The sequence below is a fragment of the Macrotis lagotis genome, chromosome 2 (assembly GCF_037893015.1).
Source record: "Macrotis lagotis isolate mMagLag1 chromosome 2, bilby.v1.9.chrom.fasta, whole genome shotgun sequence".
In the NCBI taxonomy this organism is placed as follows: Eukaryota; Metazoa; Chordata; class Mammalia; order Peramelemorphia; family Peramelidae; genus Macrotis; species Macrotis lagotis.
In genome coordinates, this window is record NC_133659.1 from 334049446 (window position 1) to 334066437 (window position 16992).

At 57.1% G+C, this 16992-nt stretch overlaps 3 protein-coding genes across 8 annotated transcripts; 2 read left to right on the forward strand and 1 right to left on the reverse strand.

Moving 5' to 3' along the window:
• Window positions 1–1837: 1837 nt before the first annotated feature.
• PHETA2 (PH domain containing endocytic trafficking adaptor 2) lies at window positions 1838–6230 on the forward strand. Of its 5 annotated transcripts, none has more exons than XM_074227067.1 (4): window positions 1838–2308; window positions 3281–3439; window positions 4389–4491; window positions 5314–6230. In XM_074227067.1, exon 4 carries the CDS (start codon window positions 5333–5335, stop codon window positions 6086–6088), a length of 756 nt encoding a protein of 251 aa, XP_074083168.1. In that variant the 5' UTR covers window positions 1838–2308; window positions 3281–3439; window positions 4389–4491; window positions 5314–5332; the 3' UTR covers window positions 6089–6230. The 5 variants fall into 5 exon arrangements, with proteins under 5 accessions (XP_074083168.1, XP_074083169.1, XP_074083170.1 ...); XM_074227068.1 differs by having other exon boundaries at window positions 3334–3439; XM_074227069.1 differs by lacking the exon at window positions 3281–3439 and having other exon boundaries at window positions 2212–2308.
• A 923-nt stretch (window positions 6231–7153) lies between these two features.
• On the forward strand, window positions 7154–9342 carry SMDT1 (single-pass membrane protein with aspartate rich tail 1). 2 transcript variants are annotated; one of them, XR_012476336.1, is made up of 4 exons: window positions 7154–7407; window positions 7756–7895; window positions 8300–8461; window positions 9092–9342. XR_012476336.1 is itself a non-coding variant. In XM_074227071.1 (3 exons), the coding sequence occupies exons 1-2, from the start codon at window positions 7240–7242 to the stop codon at window positions 7891–7893; spliced, it is 306 nt and encodes a 101-aa protein (XP_074083172.1). In that variant the 5' UTR covers window positions 7154–7239; the 3' UTR covers window positions 7894–7895; window positions 9092–9342. The 2 variants fall into 2 exon arrangements, 1 of the variants encoding a protein (XP_074083172.1); XM_074227071.1 differs by lacking the exon at window positions 8300–8461.
• A 1095-nt stretch (window positions 9343–10437) lies between these two features.
• Window positions 10438–11470, reverse strand: NDUFA6 (NADH:ubiquinone oxidoreductase subunit A6). The gene is made up of 3 exons (XM_074227070.1): window positions 11163–11470; window positions 10931–11046; window positions 10438–10630 (listed from the first exon to the last, which is right to left on the reverse strand). Exons 1-3 carry the CDS (start codon window positions 11311–11313, stop codon window positions 10499–10501), a joined length of 399 nt encoding a protein of 132 aa, XP_074083171.1. The 5' UTR covers window positions 11314–11470; the 3' UTR covers window positions 10438–10498.
• Window positions 11471–16992: the final 5522 nt, after the last annotated feature.

A 16992-nucleotide genomic window follows, 5' to 3' on the forward strand; every position in this document is an offset into this window, starting at 1 on the left:
ATTTTAGTAATTTAAAGCAATGGAATCAGGTGACTTGCCCAAGGCCACACAGCTAGGCAATTATGAAGTGTCTGAGTCTGCATTTGAACTCAGATCCTCCTGACTCCAGGACCACTGCACCACCTAGTTGCCCCCCCTCCTGATTTCTAATAGAACAATAATGTTCTTTTTTTAAAAGAAAGATTTTATTTATTTTGAGTTTTACAATTTTTCCCCCATTCTAGCTTCCCTCCCCTCACCCCTCCCCAGAAGGCCAGTCTGTCAGTGTTTACACTGAGAACAATAATGTTCTAAAAGATAGCTTTCAAGTCATTTTTATACAATTTTCTCCCTCCTGCCCTTCTCTTCTCCCATGCTACGATAATAGGTTTTATATCTATATATGTATATATATATAATTTCCATATTACTCATGCTTTAAAAGAATAGAACACGAGGGAAAAGTCATGAGAAGCAAAAAAGCAAATTTTAAAAAGGTGAAAATAATAAACACTGGTCCGCATCCCGATGCTGTTGTTCTTTCTCTGCCTGTGGATGGCAGTTTCCATCACAAGTCCTTCAGAATTACCTTTGATCCCTGTCTTGCTGAGAAGAGGGAAGTCTGTCATAGATGATCATCACACAAAGTTGCTCTCAGTCGTATAACGTCCTCCTGGTTCTGTTCAGTGCATGTGAGTCTTTCCAGGTTTTTCTGAAATCTTATACAACAATAGTATTCCATTACATTCATATCCCACAACAGGTTCAGCCATTCCCCAGTTGTCGCGCAACCCCGTAATTTCCGATTTTTTTACCACCACAAAAAAAGAGCTGCTCTGAATATTCTTGTGGCTCTTTCCCCCTTTTTCATTAGCTCTTTAGGATACAGACTTAATAGTGGAATCGCTGGGTCAAAGCGTGTGCCCTTTGAGCAGCATTCCGCATAGTTCTGCAGAATGGTTCTCAACTTCACCAACAATTTATTATTGTACCAGTTTTCCCATATGCCCCTGCAACATGTTATTAACCACTCTGATAGGTGTGACGTGCATTTCTCTAATTAATGGTGATTTAGAGAATTTTTTCATAGGGTTATAGATCACTTTAATTTCTTCATCTGAACACTACCTGCTCCTATCCTTTGACCATTTATCAATTGAGGAATGACTTGTCTTCTTAAAGCTCTGACTCAGTTCTCTATATAGTTTAGGAATGAGATCTTTATCAGAAACATTGACTGTAAAAACTGTTTCCCAGCTTTCTAATCTTGGTTGCATTGGTTTTGCTTGTGCAAAACCTTTTTAATTTAATGTCATTAAAATGATTGATTTTGCACTTCATAAAAGGGTTATAAATTCTTTTCCTCTCTATAGATCTGTAGGGTAAAGGATTCCTTGCTCTTCTAATTGGCTTATGATAACCCCTTTTATGGTGTTCTCAGTTCAATCTTATCTTGGGATAAGATGTGAGAAGTTAGTCTCTGTCTAGTTTCTGTCGCTATTTTCTGGTTTTCCCAGTAGCTTGTGTCAAACAATGAGTTCTCCCAGATGCTGCAGTCTTGGAGTTTATCAAACCGTATAGATTACTGAAGTTATTTACTACTGCTGAACAATAGAGTTGGCTTCCTTTGTAATCCTAAGTATTTGGTTTTATACATTTGATAACATTTTGGGAAGGGGTGGAGGGGCTTTTTTGCCAGAAGGCCCAAGTGCCCAAGGACAAGAGAAACCCTGTTCTAGCCTGTATCTTTATGGAGGTAAACTCTACTTTTGTTCTTTATGTTTGGAACCCCAAGAAGGCTGAGGTGGAGGGTGGGGAGGCAGCTTATAGATGAGGGGAGGGGTTTCAGGAAGAAAACTGGAAAGATTTTTCCCAACAGAGGATTTTTTGTAATAGGAAGCAATGCAGAATGCTGAGGAGGGTGTTGAAGGAAGTGGGGCAGTACCATGGTCAGAGCTCCCAGTTCTACCTGTTTTCTTGGTTCCCTGTTCCAAGTCCCCTCCCAGCCCTGACATCCCCTGTTCTAGGTTCTTTCCCAGGCCTGCCATTCTCTCCATTCTACCTTTTAAGGTTCTCCGCATCCCTGACTCCCCTTTTGGGGCCTCTCCACATCTGGGAGGGAGGTCCCTCCTTTGGGCTCTGCTTGCCTCCCTCCCTCCCTCTATCCAGTTGCAGAACAAACCCCCGGTGCTTTGGTTCTGCCCAAATCCGGCAGGGCAGCCTTAGCCCTTCCCTTCCCTTCCCTTCCGCAGCTGCCTCTTTCCCGCCCTCCTTCCTGGCTGCTCCTCTACCGCCTGGGGATGGGGGAGATCTAAGGGCCAAAGTCAAGGTAACGCCGGGTCCCCACTTTGGCAGCTACAAGTTCAAGTCGGGGGACCGCAGAAAGGGGCTGTTCAGTCCCTGAGCGGTCCTGGGGTGGCCAAGCCCTGGATCGTCCGGAGCCTGTCTTTGGGGTGGAGGGGCTCTGCCACGTGGCTCTCAGGAAGATCCAGAGCCTAGCTTGCCACCCCCCCCTTTCTAGTTCTGCCAGTTTGCTCCTGGGGCTACATGGGGACCAGGAGCTTGGAGACTCCAGATCCGGCCCCATTCTCCCTGAGGCAGTCCCAGGTCCCTGGGGTGAGGATGGGGGTGGGGGGGAAGAGAGGGAAGGAGGGGCAGGGAAGATGGGCTTCTGCCTTGAGGATGCCAGGGCATGAGGTAATGGGCACTTGTAGGTTCACTCTCTTGGAATCCAGCCTAGCCCCTTTTTCTAGTTAGGAGGGACCTTGGCCAGGGAATGGGGACAAAGTCCTGGGGGCCTCTCTGGGTTCTGCTACTTATGTTTCCCCTTTCTGTGCCTCTGTTCCCTCCCCGTAAAAGGAAGGAGGCTGGGTTAGGTGGTCTCTAGAGTTCCCTCAAGTTCTAATGGGTCAAGTTTAGAACTTAGTCCAGGCTTAGTGGTTTGAGCATGAGGAACGTTGGTGTGGTGGAGCAAGGCTAGAAGAACTGAATTCAAACCCCCCTTCCCTGAGACATTTAATGGCTGTGTGACCTTGTCTTTTGTAAACGTGAATGCTTGGGAGGTGGCACAGTGGCTAGAGCACTGGCCCCGGAGTCAGGAGGACCCAAGTTCAAATCTGACCTCAGATACTTCATAATGCCCTAGCTGTGGGGCCTTGGGCAAGCTGCTGAACCCCACTGCCTGGCAAAAAAAAAAAAAAAACTCTTAAAAAAATGAAAGCATCAAGTAAGAAATGGGTAGGTGCCAGCCCATGGACAGCAGGTTTGGCGTTTGGATAATCTGGGCCTTGCCCCTTCTCAGGTTGCCCCCTATTGAGGAGGTCCGTCTGTTCCTCCCTTGCCCCCTCCCCCAAGAACAGAGAGGCAGCTCAGACCACCGGCTGAGGAAAAGGAAAGAGGAGCCCTGAATCAGAATCTCCACTCCAACTCATGGAACATTCTAGGGAAAGAGACCTACAATGTGAGTGGTCCTGCCAGGTCCCCCTCCATGCTCCCTCCCCCATTAGACCGGAGCATCTTCCACACCTTGGCAGATGGTGCCAGCCTCTGTCTAGGCCAGCCAGGAGGATCCCAGAGGCTGCAGAGATAAGGAATGTTCCCCATCCCCCAGACTCCTGGCCCGGCCAGCTGATAAGACTGTCTTCACCGGAATGTCTGTACTAAGGAGGGATTGCCGTGTTCTTCTCTCAAGGACAGAGGCCTTGCCTTGTTCATCTTCAGCCCCCCACCTAACCAATTTAGCTTTTATCTCCTCTGAGCCAGACTGCTCACAGTCTCAACCCTCCTGATCCCTGAAGGGTAGAGAAGGAGGGAGTCCAGGCTGTCAGAGCTGGAGGGACCCCCTTTTACATTGGGGGAAATGGAGGCTGCTGGGCCTCCTGCTCCCTGCAGAGTGGAGGAAGACCCCGGAGGTGAGGCCTTAGGTTCCAAGACTGGGAGCTCTGAGGGACTGGGGGGCATTGCATCCACTCCCCTTATTTATGAAGGAAAGCCTACATTTGAACTTGGTTCTCTGGCCCCCGTGCTGGCAGAAGTAGGATCACTAGCATTTGTTGTGAGGGGAAGGGAGAGCCAAAGATCATAGATTCCCGGGGGGACCAAGGAAGGCAGCCGGTTCAACCGAGTCCCAGAGAAATTGGGTCTAAGGCAGCACAGAGAGTAATTAGCAGAGCAGGGATTTGAACCAAGGGCACCTAACCCCACATTCAGGGTCTTTCCATGATCAGACACTGTCTCCTTAGGGTCTGGAGTTTTGGATTTGGTTCAAATGAAGCTCGTGTGCCGAGCACATCCAAGGGCACCGTGACCCTTGGACCTGAGAGAGAGGGGTTTTGGGGGGCACCCAAAGATGAAAGAATGGGGGATGCCCAGGAGGGACCCCTGGGCTGAGGTGTCTCCTCATTTGATAGAAGTGGAAGAGGCCCCAGCAGTGCCAGAGCAGACCAGGAGTGGACCTGAGAGCCAGGGGAGCCCCCAGGGGCCACAAGACCAAACTGGTCCTGACCTAACCTGGTAAGCCCCAAGAGCCCTCATACCCCGCATTCTCTGAATGCCGTGCTATTCCTATCTCCTTCCTGTCTCCCTCTGCCCTCAGGGCCCTAGCCTTCTCTCCTCCCCTTTGGGATTTTAGTGCTGATTCATTTTCCAGCTCAGGGTCTGTTTCTCCTGTAAGAGGGGTTTGGCCTTGTTTTTTTCAAGTTAAGATTTTATTGATACATCACCCAAATTTCTCGCATCTCCCTTCCCCTGACCCCCCAGAAGAGCTCCCCCTTATAACAAAGAGCATTTAGATCAGTGTCTGGGGTCACCACCAGCTCTGCTATTTGCTGAATTAAAGCTCAGATGGTCGTGTTGACTGTGTCCGATGGATAAATGGGGGGGAGAAGGGAGAGGGCATATCTGAAATTTATACAAATATTCAAGGAGAATTTATGTGGGGGTGTAGGGGAGTACATGGAGATCTCCCCTCATTGCTCTTGGCTCTTGAGGACCCAAAGATGTCCCCCAAAGTGTGGCATTCCCAGAATCCCAACTGCGAGGGCTCCAACCCACTGCCTCATTGTAGGGATTCCAGAACATTGAGGGGCTCGGGGACTTGTGTAAGGGCCCAGGGACAGGATGGGGTTCTCTGATTTCCAGGCCTGTGCCCCTTCCAATGCTTCAGTCCTTGACAGGGGTCCTGCAGGTCAGGGGATGGTCCCTGGTCCTCCTCTGGCCGTACCGCTCCCCTCCTTTTTTCTGCTTTTTGCTCGACTGGCAGGGGGATGACCAGATGCCAGGCCCAGCAGCCCAGGCCCCTCTGTTCAGGCCTCTTGGCTTCTCCTCCTTCCTCAGGGACCTGGAGGTTGGGGCCATGAAGCTGAACGAGCAGAGTGTGGCCCACTATGCCATCAGTGGCTCTCCCACCGACCACCAGGGATTCCTCCGTCACTGCAGCAGCCGGGGAGGCCGCCAGTCTACGGCGGGGGCTGGGGGCTCCTGCCCCCGCTGCTGGTTCGTCCTCAAGGGGAATCTGCTCTTCTACTTCGAGGGGCAGGAGAGCCGGCCCCCCCTGGGCCTCATCGTGCTGGAGGGCTGCACCGTGGAGCTGTGCGAGGCCCCCCAGGAGTTTGCTTTTGCCATCCGCTTCGATGCCCCCGGCCTGCGGCCCTACATCCTGGCGGCTGAGGAGCAGGAGGCCCAGGAGGCCTGGGTGAAGGTGCTCTCCAGGGCCAGCTTCGGCTACATGCGGCTGCTGGTGCAGGAACTGGAGGGCCAGCTCCGGGAGATGAGGCAGGGGCCGGCCTGCCGGCACCCCGGCCCTCACCACGGGCCTCCGGATCGGCCACCCCCCCAGCTGGAGGACAATCATACCCACCCCAGGGAGGGCATCCCCTTGGCAGATGCAGAAAGGGACGAGGTGGCCAGAAAGCTACCCGTTCCCGTGGGCCGCCGGCGGCCGGCGGAGAACGGTCCCTGGGGCCCCGGCTGTCTGCTCCTGAATGGGGGGGACAGCCCCGTGTCCCCGGAGACCTCCTGCTTCCCCAAGCTGCACGACTGGTACGGCCAGGAGATCATCAACCTCCGGAAGGAGTGGCTGCGGGCCAGGGGTCTGGGGGGCGGGCTGTGACGGGCAGGGCAGGTCACCAAGGGGCTCCTGACCCCCGGGGGCAGCCCGGCTCGTCACCCTCCACCCTGCCCGGGGAAGCGGCCTGTCCACTCTCCTCAGTCCTTTCCTAGCGGGTGGAACACCTGGGTGACCTCGGCGGTCACTTGACCCTGCCAGCCGTCCCCAGGCCTCCAGATTCCTCTCCGGCCCCTGGACCCGCTGACCCCGGAGATGGTGGGGACCTGGCCTAGCCCCCCCACCCGGATCAAGTCACTGCTCGTCCTGGTGCCACCTCCCCGGCCTCGTGATGTTCGGGAAGGACAAACACCACCCTCTGTGCACACAGCCCGGGGCACCGGCTGTGGCAGTGGCCACCGAGGGGTGACACCCCGACACCCCTGCTCCCCGTTCCCTGACTGCCGATGGAGCGAAGCTCGGGACCGGGGCTCAGAAGGAGGCCAGGAAGCAGGGGGCCCCTGCACCAGTGGGGGCCCCCCACAACGCTGAGTCCTGTGATCCTGGAACATGACATGGCAAGAACAGGGGCAGATGGGGGGCTGGCCCGGCTGGCTCTGTGACCCCCGTCCCACCACCGGGGAAACTGAGGCCCAGGGAGGGGGTTTCCAGGCCCTTTCCCTGTTCTGGTCTTCCACCACATGGCTCCAGTCAGAGATCGGGGCCCCGGTGCTCCGGATGATTTGGGGGGCGGGGGGGTTCTGGCTCTGGGTTCCAGGAGGGGCATTCCCTTGGGAAGAGAGCGGCCCCTTCCCAGAAGCCTGTGGCCGGTGGCCCCCCGGCACTCCGGCCCTGTCCTGGGGACAGGGGGGCGGAGGCCGCGGATACGGTGGGGTCCCGGGCCTGGGGGGCTGCCCCCCCGGGTGAACCCCACGGAACTGCCCCGCCCCCGGGGGCACAGGGCGCCGGAGCCGAGCACCCTGCGGGGGGGAGGGGCAGAGCCCCCCATCACCCCGGGCTCCCCGGCCCCAGCCCAGGCGCCCCCGCGCGGCCGCCTTCGGAACTGGAGCCTCGGCTCGGGCGCCGGGGGCGGGGCGCGGCGCCCGTGACGTCAGCACGCAGCAGGGCGCGCCGCCGCCGCCCGCCCCTCCCGGGGAGTCTCGCTCCGCGCTCTCGCGAGAGCCTAGGGCGGCGGCTTCCCGCGGCTCAGGGACACGATGTCGCCGGGAGCGGCTCGCTGGCTGCTGGCGGCGTCGGCCGCGCGGAGCGGGGCGCTCGGGCCCGGGCCGGCCGCTCGGAAGGCCGGGAGCGGCCTCCGGGGCCCCGGCCCTTCGCGCTCGCTCATCGCCACCCGCAGCGGAGCCATCTTGCCCAAGCCGGCCAAAGTAAGCGGGAGGGCGGGGCGAGGCGGAGTCGCGGCCAATCGGCGCGCGGGGCGGGGCGGGCGGGCCTCTCCTCGCGGCCGGCCGCGCTGACGGGCGGGCGGACGGGCCAATGGGGGCGGCCTCTGGGGCCGAATCGATGGGGGTGCGCCGGGGGCCCCCCCGCGGCCGCCGCCCCGGCCCCGACTCCTCCGGACGCCGCTGTCCGGAGCCTGGAGCCTGGGGCGCTGCCTGGCGGGGGCCGGGGGCGGGGAAGCCTGTAACGTTCGAAATAAACACAATTTAAAGAAAGAAGGAGGCGTTTTTCGGGCGCAGGGCGCCCCGCGACGCCGCCGCCTCTGACGCCCGCAGATGTCCTTCGGCCTCCTGCGCGTCTTCTCCATCGTGATTCCCTTCCTGTACGTGGGGACCCTCATCAGCAAGAACTTCGCGGCGCTGCTGGAGGAGCACGACATCTTCGTGCCGGAGGACGATGACGACGACGACTAGCGGTGAGAAGGCCCGGCCCTGCCGGGGGGACCCGTGCTGCCGAGGCCGCGCAGGCGTCTGCGGAGTCCTACGGGGCGGCTGCGCCCGGGGCTCCTGGAAGCCCCCCGCAGGCACGGGGCCCCTTCTGGGAAGGGATGGGCCGGAGGACCGAGCTGCCAGGGTCGGCCTGGCACGGCTTCCCCACGGGGGCGCCCCCCCAAAGCTAAACCAGTGATAAAACGTGGAGGTTAGGAGGATTTCAGCACCCATCTGCCTGAGGCTTCCAAGGGTGGCCCTGGCCCCGGGGGGGTCCTAGGTGGAGGCTGATGCAGGCAGAAGGGACCCCTTTGAGGGCCCAGTTGGCTTGGTGGCTGGTGAGGCCACATGAATTCTACCTTTTCTGTTTACCTTGATGTCCACGGGGCAGAGGCCTAACTCCCAGCCCAGACAGGATGAAGGGGAGAAAGATGAGCTGGAGACTGACCCGTGGCTTTCAGTGGGACCCAGATGTCCCAGCCCGACCCAAGCAGGCCATGCCGACCTTAGCTAGAGGGGCCATTCCCACCACCCATTTCTATAGTGCCTGAAGGTGAGGTAGAGGGGTCGGGGCCACTCATCTGCATTTTACATGTGGGGAGACGGAGGTGCGAGCTGCCAGACAGAATGCCAAGGCCCCACAGCCAAGCGTCTTCCCCACTGTCTCCCGGGCAGCCGGGCCAGGGGATGGGCAGGGGATGATGTATGTCATATGTTGCCAAAAGCCTTCCTCACCACAGCCCTTGGAGGTTTGTAGTGCATATGGTCTTGGTCCCATTTCATAGGTGCGTAAACTAAGGCTCAAGAGAAATTAAGGCACTTCCCCACCGTCACGTGACTAATAATTGGGAGCCAGGATGGGAGTCCTGACCATTCCCCAGTTTAATGGTTTTTAAATTATCCTCAAGAAAATAAATGGAATCCTTCCCCAGAAGGAGACAGGCTGAAGTCATTCCAGCAGGACCCCTCTGAGGCTCTCAGGCTGCACCTTGGGGAGGGGAGCCAGAAGAAGCAGATGGGCTTGGGGGAGAAGGTTGGCAAAGGATGTGGAGGGGGGCCCACTGCACTTTGGGGCCCAGAGCCCTGGTTGGAGGGGAATTTTGGTCGTGGCCACCAGGTGGTTGGATGGGGAAGGACTGTCCTGGACTCCCTCCCCTGACCACATCTCTGCTCTATACCACAGGGTGCACTGGCCACCCAGAGGGGACAGCCGGCCTTTCCTGACACTGAAGCCTCTGTAGTGATCCTGTGCCGCCGGGGGTGCAGAGGACACAGCCCCGGCCCTCTGTCTCCGTGACCAGCATTCCCTGCATGGCCCAGTGGTGTGTGGTGTATGTCCGTAGCCTCGTTAGCCTGCACCCCCTTGCCCTCTGTGAAGGCCAGGCTGCAGCCCCAGAGCACTTGAACTATGAATAAAGAGCACTTTGCGACCTAGGTGTGTCTGTGCACGAGGTCTCGTGGGTGATATGTGGGAGCGCCAGCTGACAGGCCCAGGTTGGAATCCTGAGGTACCAGGCCTGGAGATGAGAGGCTTGTCTGAAAGGAAGCAGAGGGCGGTCCTGCACTGCCACTCCCTTCTCTGGCCTCATCCACAGGAGGTGGGTGGCCTTTGTTGGGTCCAGGCCAGAATCCTGGGTGGAGGTGGGTAAGGGAGGAAGGCAGCCACCCCCACCATGGCCCACCATAAGGAATGTTTTCTACTCTGCTGTTTTTGGGGGTCAGAGGACTAGGAGAGTTGGGGCACCTCTTCTCTCTTGCCCTTGTAAATCTGCCCAGACCTAGCCCCGGGGCTTCTTTCTTACAGGCCCCTTTGGGGGCTCCTTTGTTTTTTGCTTGCCCAAGGCTATTTAGTCTCCATCTCTTGCTCTTTGTCTGTTTTTTATTTTTCTAAACATCCTTCTCATCCATTGCCTGTTGGCACAAAACCAGACAAACCAGTTCCTGCCAATGTCCTTTATTCCCACTTCATCCCCTGCCCATCTCCTCTTTCATTTGAGGGACATTGGAAAACCACCCCTTGGGGGACATTTCAAGCCCAAACGTTTCATGGGTCTCCCAGGGGAGCTGTGGCTAAACAAGCAGGGGCTGGATGTTTCGGCTGCAGCCGCTTGGGTAAACTGTCCAAGTTGGGAGGGAGCCCCTGCCTCAGTGAATCCTGCACCGAAGTGGGTTGTTTCCCAGGAAAGATTAAAACCCATGATGACCGGGGAAGACAGGAGGGACCTCGCCAGCCTGTCCAGGCTGCAGAAAAGCCTGGAGGATCTTGACCCCCTTGAGGAAGAGGCCTCAACTGTTTAAAGCCAGTAGTCAACCTTAGGAGCAGCAGGGAGACATGGCAGAGGCCTGGCAGGGAAAGGGTCCTTGGCTAAAGTGGCTGCCCCAGGTCTTTGGGCAGAGGCAGGCCCTCTATCGGGGGGAATGCTGGCAAACGGGGCCTCCGATGTGAGGGTCCCTAATGACCAGAGTGACCCCTGGGTCCCCCAGCCGCCTTGCCGCACCATGCAGGGAGGGAATGCCATCACACAATGCTGCCATCACAGTTTATTTGCACTATTAGAGTGAACATCGAGGTGCCCCTTTCCGAGTCACCTCACGGGTCGTGGCCGGCGTAGAACTTGGAGAGGAAATCCTTGGGTCTGGGGGCTTCCGTTTCATGGAAGAATCGCATGACGTGGGTCCGCTGCTTCCACACTTTAATCGTCTCCTCCAGTTCCATCTTGCCCTGCACCGGGAGAAGCGTCGGGTCACCGCGTCCCCAGGACCCCGGGGGGAGGGTTCTCCTGGCTCCCCCTGCTGCCCCCCACCATCTCCAGCTGTCCCGGGGAGCCTCCGCCAGCTCGCCCCCCTGAGCCCGCCCGGGGCCAGGCCGGCGCCGGTGCCAGCCGCAGTGACCGGGGTGGGCAGAGAAGCCCCTTCCTGGCGGCGCCCTTGCCCTGGATCAGGCCCTGAGACCCCCACACGGGGGGCTAAGCGGGCCTGTCTGCCCCCGCCCCCGGGGCCCCCGCCCCCGCGCCCACGCCACCTTGATGACCAGCAGGTCCACCACGCGCGGGTCCCGGACGTGCGCGTTCCTCAGGAACATCTCCCGGACCTTGTCCCGGCCCTGCTTCACCGAGATGTCCAGCTGGAAGAGGTGCACTGGGGGAGGGGAGGCCGCGGCGGTCAGGGGGCTCCTCCCGCCGGGACCCCGCGGCCGCCGCCCGCCCCCCCAAGAGCGGCGGGGTCACGACCTTGGGCGCCCCGCCGGCCCTCACCCGTGGTGGGCACCTCGCGGTACCAGGCCCGGTACAGCTCCCGCACCCGCCGCTTGGCCTCCTGCAAGTCCCGGCTGAACACGGGCTTCACCGCGGCGCCCGCGACCCCGGAAGCCACGGAGGCCGCCCGGCCCACGCCGCTCGCCGCCATCTTGGCGCAGTCCCCGCCGGCCCTCCCGCCCCGCCCCCGAAGGCGGGGAAAGGTTCGCGGGGGCTCGGCTATTGGCCGCCGCGGGCGCGAGGGCGGGAGAAGGGACGGGAGAGCCGAAATCTGATTGGCTGATGTCGGAGGTGGGCGGTGCTAAGGGACTCCGTGCGGCAGGTGCCGTGTGCGCACGCGCGGCCGCGCGTCACGCTATAAAACAGACGCCCGCGGGCGTCGCGGCTCTGGGCTCCGGCTGCTCGGGAGGCCGGGGGTCAGTTCAGAGGTCAAGGGGCAGCGCAGAGGCTGCTGGGCCTTTGAGGGGCGGGAAACCGAGGCCCGGGCCGGTGTGGTGCCGGAAGCGGCTTCTGCCCCTGCCCGTGACCCCGGCCTCCGCCCCCCCCGGAGGAAGCCGGGCCCCCTCCCCGCCACGGGAAGACCCCCGGGCTCCCCGGCGCTCTCCCGGAAAAGGCCGAGCTCCCTGGCATTTGAGCCCCTTCCGAGCCGCCCCGGCCGGGACATTCCGTCGGGTTCATGGGCGCCGCGTGCCTTCCCGAGCACGGGCAGCGGGGAGCCGGCGACTTGGGGAGAGCCGCCTTCAGCGGGGGCTCCCCACCTTCAGCGGGGGCTCCCCGCCCCCCGCCGGGGCTCTGCCTGAGGACTCAGCTGTGGGCCCTGGCTCTCCCCGAGGCCACAACCCGCAGAGTTTCATCTTCATCTATAAGGGACCTTCCTGTTTGCCCCTATTTGTATTGCTAGGGCTCTGGTGCCACCCACCCTCCCTCCATCCACCCTCCACCCATCCCTCCCTCCCTCCCTCCATCCATCTTACTGTATATTTACCTATCTCCCTAGCTGTCTTCTTACTTAACTACTTAGACTTTGGGGTGTTCAGAGAGCACTAGCCCCCCTGATATAAGGGTTTCCTGGGCTCTTCTCAGGGGTGCTCATCTACCTTGGGTGTCCGCCTGGCCCCCAACTCTCACTTATGGCTCCAAGAAGCTGTTGGCCACTCAGTGGCCATTCCCTGGTCAAAATGTCTTGGAAGACGGCTAGTCCAGGTTGAAGATAGCCGAGGGGCCTCTGCCCCAAGCACATGAAGACTTCTTGAGGCAGAATGGGTGAATGTGAACAGTTTGGGCTGACGCTAGGATAGCGACTGAAGCGGGTGCTGTTTAGCGCTCTTGAAGATACCAAGGTCACCCACTGCATCCTGGGCCATCGCTAGCCATCCCGATTCTTGTCCTGCCCCTGGACCTGGATGGGAGACAGAGCGAGAACTTTGTGTAGCTCTACCTTACTTCAATCCATCTCAAGGCACCTGTCCGTGATGTCATTGGTTCTCTAAATGGAAGGATGAACCAAAATGCTGCTGAGGGTGGGCAGCTTCCCCTTTCAAGTCAATGTGCTCTCTTCCCCTGGTGATTCCCCCAGCTGTCCTGCTGGGCCTGGTAATCCCATCTGAGAACCCTGGTTTTCCACCCTCTGTCTTAGTCCCTTGGAGTCTTGGCTGCTGGCCGGTGCTCCCTTGGAGACGCCTGGAGAACCTGGACCGGAAGCCTCAGGGCCTGGCTTCAATTCCTACCTTTTCTACCTGCCTGGCTCAGGAGCTGTGTGATCTTGGACTTCATTTTTGGGACATCAGTTTTCTCATCCAAAAAATGAAAACCCATTCCCCCTCTGAGCCCCAGTTTGTCCTGTCATTGGCATGTTTGTACATGGTTGGGAACGCGTCATTTCCCTGTTAGATTATCAGCTCCCTGAGGGGCTGGCACATAGAAAGCTCTTATTGAACAAAGACTTGTCGATTCCCTGGGCTATGAAAGGACTGTCCAGAAATGTTGGTGACCTCCCTGACCTGAGCCCTGGCATCCTGATCCCTTCCCTTGCCTGATGCTGGTGATGATGAGATCTGTCACAAAGCCCCCCTCAAAGTGATGTCACACTCAGACCCAAGGTCCCCTTCTGGGAGAGGCAGCCTCCTGACAACAGACTCCAAAGGCTGGGCCAGGTGAAGGCTGGCCACAAGGATCTCTCATCTGGGGAGCTTGTGTTTGGATTATGGTCCTGCCCTATTCAGGTAGGTTGGCCCGAGGGCAAGGGGACTGGCCAGTCATTGCTGAAGCTGACATGATGAAGGGATAGACTTCAGTCTCTGAGATCACTGAGATCCCAGCTCAGGGTAAGAAGGCCCCAGAAACCCCCCAGGCCAGCCAGGGCCAGTTCCCCCTCCTCCCCCCTCTCCTAACCAGCTCTCCAGGGAGTGGTGAGCTCAGTCACCCTCTAGGGTGATAGACCAGAATGTGTTTGCCCCTTGGGGACCAGGAGGAAAGGGAGGATTTCTGTTTGAAGGTACCCAGTCTTTGGTCATTAGCTAAAGGAGTGAAGCTCTAATGGTGAAATTCAAAGGGAGTCAGATACCCTTGAGGACAGTGACTGGAAAACTTTGCTTGAAAATGGGGTCAGTGTAGCCAGTGGTATCTGGAGTTCCAGCTTTGGGTCTCTAGCTGGACAAGGACTCTTCATCCTGGGCCTCAGTTTCTTCATTTGTGCAGTGACGGGGCTTGAACAAGGGAGCTCTAAATCTGTGACCCCGTTCTATCCTCCAAAATGGCAGTTTCCATCCAAAATATTATAGCAGCTGTTGAGTGATACAGAGGAAAGAGACCTTTGGGCCTGGAGCTAGGAGGTCCAGGGAGTCCCAGGTTCTGATGTTGACCCTGAGGGATCACAGATGGAGTCACCTCCCCCAGCCTCAGTTTGCTCATCTGGAAAATGGAGTTACATGTGTGTTTGATGATGATGATGATGATTATTATTTCTGAGTCTCCCCCCCACCAAGAGCTGGCACAGGCCCCAGCCAATGCCACTGGCAACCCCTCCATCTGAGTAGAGCAGAAGCCTCCATGTACCATCTCCCATTTGAGAGCAGACTCTTCTTTCTGTTTTCACCCAGCCTCTTGCCAGCTCTCTGATGATGATCCAAATCTTTTTTTTAAATTTTATTTATTTAAGGTAATGGGGTTAAGTGACTTGCCCAAGGCCGCACAGCTAGGTCATTATGAAGTGTCTGAGGCTGCATTTAAACTCAGGTCCTCCTGACTCCAGGGCTGGGGCTTTATCCACTGTGCCACCTAGCAGTGATCCAAATCTTGACCAGAAACTTGACCCAATCCTCTTCAATGATCACCCAGAGTCACAGTGGCCATTCACAGTGAAGAGTCCTAGGTTCAAATCTTTGCTACTTACCATCTTTCTTGCCTATGAATTTTTGGGGGGGGGGTGTAGAGAAAGGCTTGAGAGCTGCCTTCAAGTCACCTGTGTGGAAGGCTGAAGGATTGACTTAGGTGCTTTTGAAGCCCCTTCTGATTCTGTCATGCTGCCCTCCCCTTTTCTATAATACGTGGCAGCTGCTGGGCCTGAGGTCAGGAAGACCTAGGTTCAAATTCCAACTCAACCTCTTATCAAAATGGGGATAACAATAGCTCCCACTTCCCAAAGTTTTTGTGGGGGCTCACAGCGGCTTTGTATAGAAACAGCATCATTTATTATATGCTTCTATAAAGCAAAGGGTAGGTGGGACTGGGAGCAGAGATTCACAGAGTGGTCTGGGGACCTTGGGGTTCCTGAGACTATATCAGGAGGTCCATGAGGTCAAGACTATTTTCTCAATGATAGACTTTCTAGCATGGTGAATATCAATAGATATTACCTAAGTAAAGGCTCTTGGGAGGGACAGTCCTCAATTTTGGGGGGGGGGAAGGCATTTGGGCTTGTGACTTCCCCAGAGTCACCCAGCTAGTAAGGAGTATCTGAGTCTGGATTTGAACTTGGCTGCTCCTGACATCAGGGCTGATTGCTCTAACCCAAGTCCTTGATAGTTTCATCTGTTAGAGGAACCTGAGACTGAGAAGGTTGAGAATCCTTGGACTAGGCTAGGCCCTCAAGGGGCCAGACCCCAGATCCTCCGAGAACCCCACCCTGTGCCTTCCACTGGCCCTGGGGTTGACAACATCTTTCCTTTCCAGCCTGAAGATGGTGCTGATTTTGTATTGCTCAAGAGAAAGGTACAGTATCTGGTAGAGCCAGGCTCCTCTCCCCAGGGAGTATGCTGCCTAATGGAAGATGAATCAGTGGGGCACAAGTGGACCTGGGGGCCTGGGGTCTTGGGTTTCAATTCTACCTCAAACACTTACTAGTTGTGTGACCCTGGGCAAGTCGTCTAACCAGCCTGGGTCTATCTTGATTGCTGTGAGGCTCTCCAGTGAGCTTACACCCGACATCAGAAGTTTGGGAACCCTAAAGCCCTTGGGGAACTTGAGTTGGGATGAGGAGGAAGATGGCAGAAGTTCCTGCCCTCTCACTTCTTTGGGCCCCTCCAGGCTGACTCTGCTTAAAGAGCCCGGTCAGCCAGGCTAGGTGGACCAACTGGCTCACAAGGCCCCTGAGCAGAGCTGCATAGACCTCCATGAACTTTCCTGGGGGGGAAGGTGACCCTCAAGGAGACTCAAGCTTGGCCTCTCCTCCCATCCCCTCTACCAGTCCAGTACCTGGCATTCCCCACCCCCAGGGCAATGAAGCTGTCTGGAGTGGAAAGGCATTTGGGGTCTGGGGTCTGGCAGCCATATGCCACCCTTGTCACCCTCTGTGTGACTCCTCATGGGAGAAGGAGGAGGCTGCCTCTCCATGGCAGGTGTTGGGAGCTGATTCTGATTGATGGGCGGGTAGACGGGATGCTTGTCTCACCCTCAGCTTCTCTACTGGGGAGGCTGGGAGGGGAGGGAGGTTCAGTCTCTTGGCTTTTCTTGACTTTTTTTTTTCTTTATTCCAGAGTTTCCAAGTCTCTGTATGTGATGCAGCTTTTTATTCTGGCAGGTGAGGAAGCCACCCAGCCCCCTCCCACCAGTGCCTAGGCCAAGGTCTCTCACTATGGCTCCGACAGCCCCCGGGAGGTGGGTGGGGGCCACCAGGAGCAAGTCTGAAGGTCTGGAACCCAAACATAACCAACTCAGACCCGTTCAGATCAGGGCCTGAGAAATAGGACAGAGCCCAGTTGAGCCTGGCATCACAGGGAGGAAACTGAAGTAGAGCCGGGGTTCGAACTGTCAGAACCTGAAGTAAATCAAAGGAGTGGAGGAATGAGATACCAGGGCAGGGCAAGAGACCCATGAAAAAGTGTTTCTGGTTTCAGGAGGAGAGGTAGCAAGGCCGGGCCATGAGCAGCAGCCCTTGGCAAGGAGCGCCAGTCACATTGTTTGTCATTCTTGCCAAGTATCCCAAGGGGAGGGGCCAAGGGTATCAAAGGTCTCAATCCAGTGGAGCTGGACCTTTTGGGGGAGGGAGACTGACGTGTGGTTCGCCTCAACCTGATCAAGAGGAAGTGACTGGGGCAGCAGTGAATAGAGCCCCAGCCCTGGAGTCAGAGGTCCTGAGTTCAAATCTGGTCTCAGTCACATAATACTTACCTAGTTGTGTGTCCTTGGGCAAGTCACTTAATCCTGTTGCCTTGGAAAAAAAATCCCCCCCCCCCCAAAGTAGCTTATGAGTGGGAAGGTGAGAACCTGATTAAAATCCTGCCATCCTAGAGATCCGCTAAGGGAGTGCTGGACCCATCACGTTTGGTATTAATGATTTCTGACATTAACAATTTCCCATCAGACCGCAAGTGATCTGCTTGCAAATAGTGCG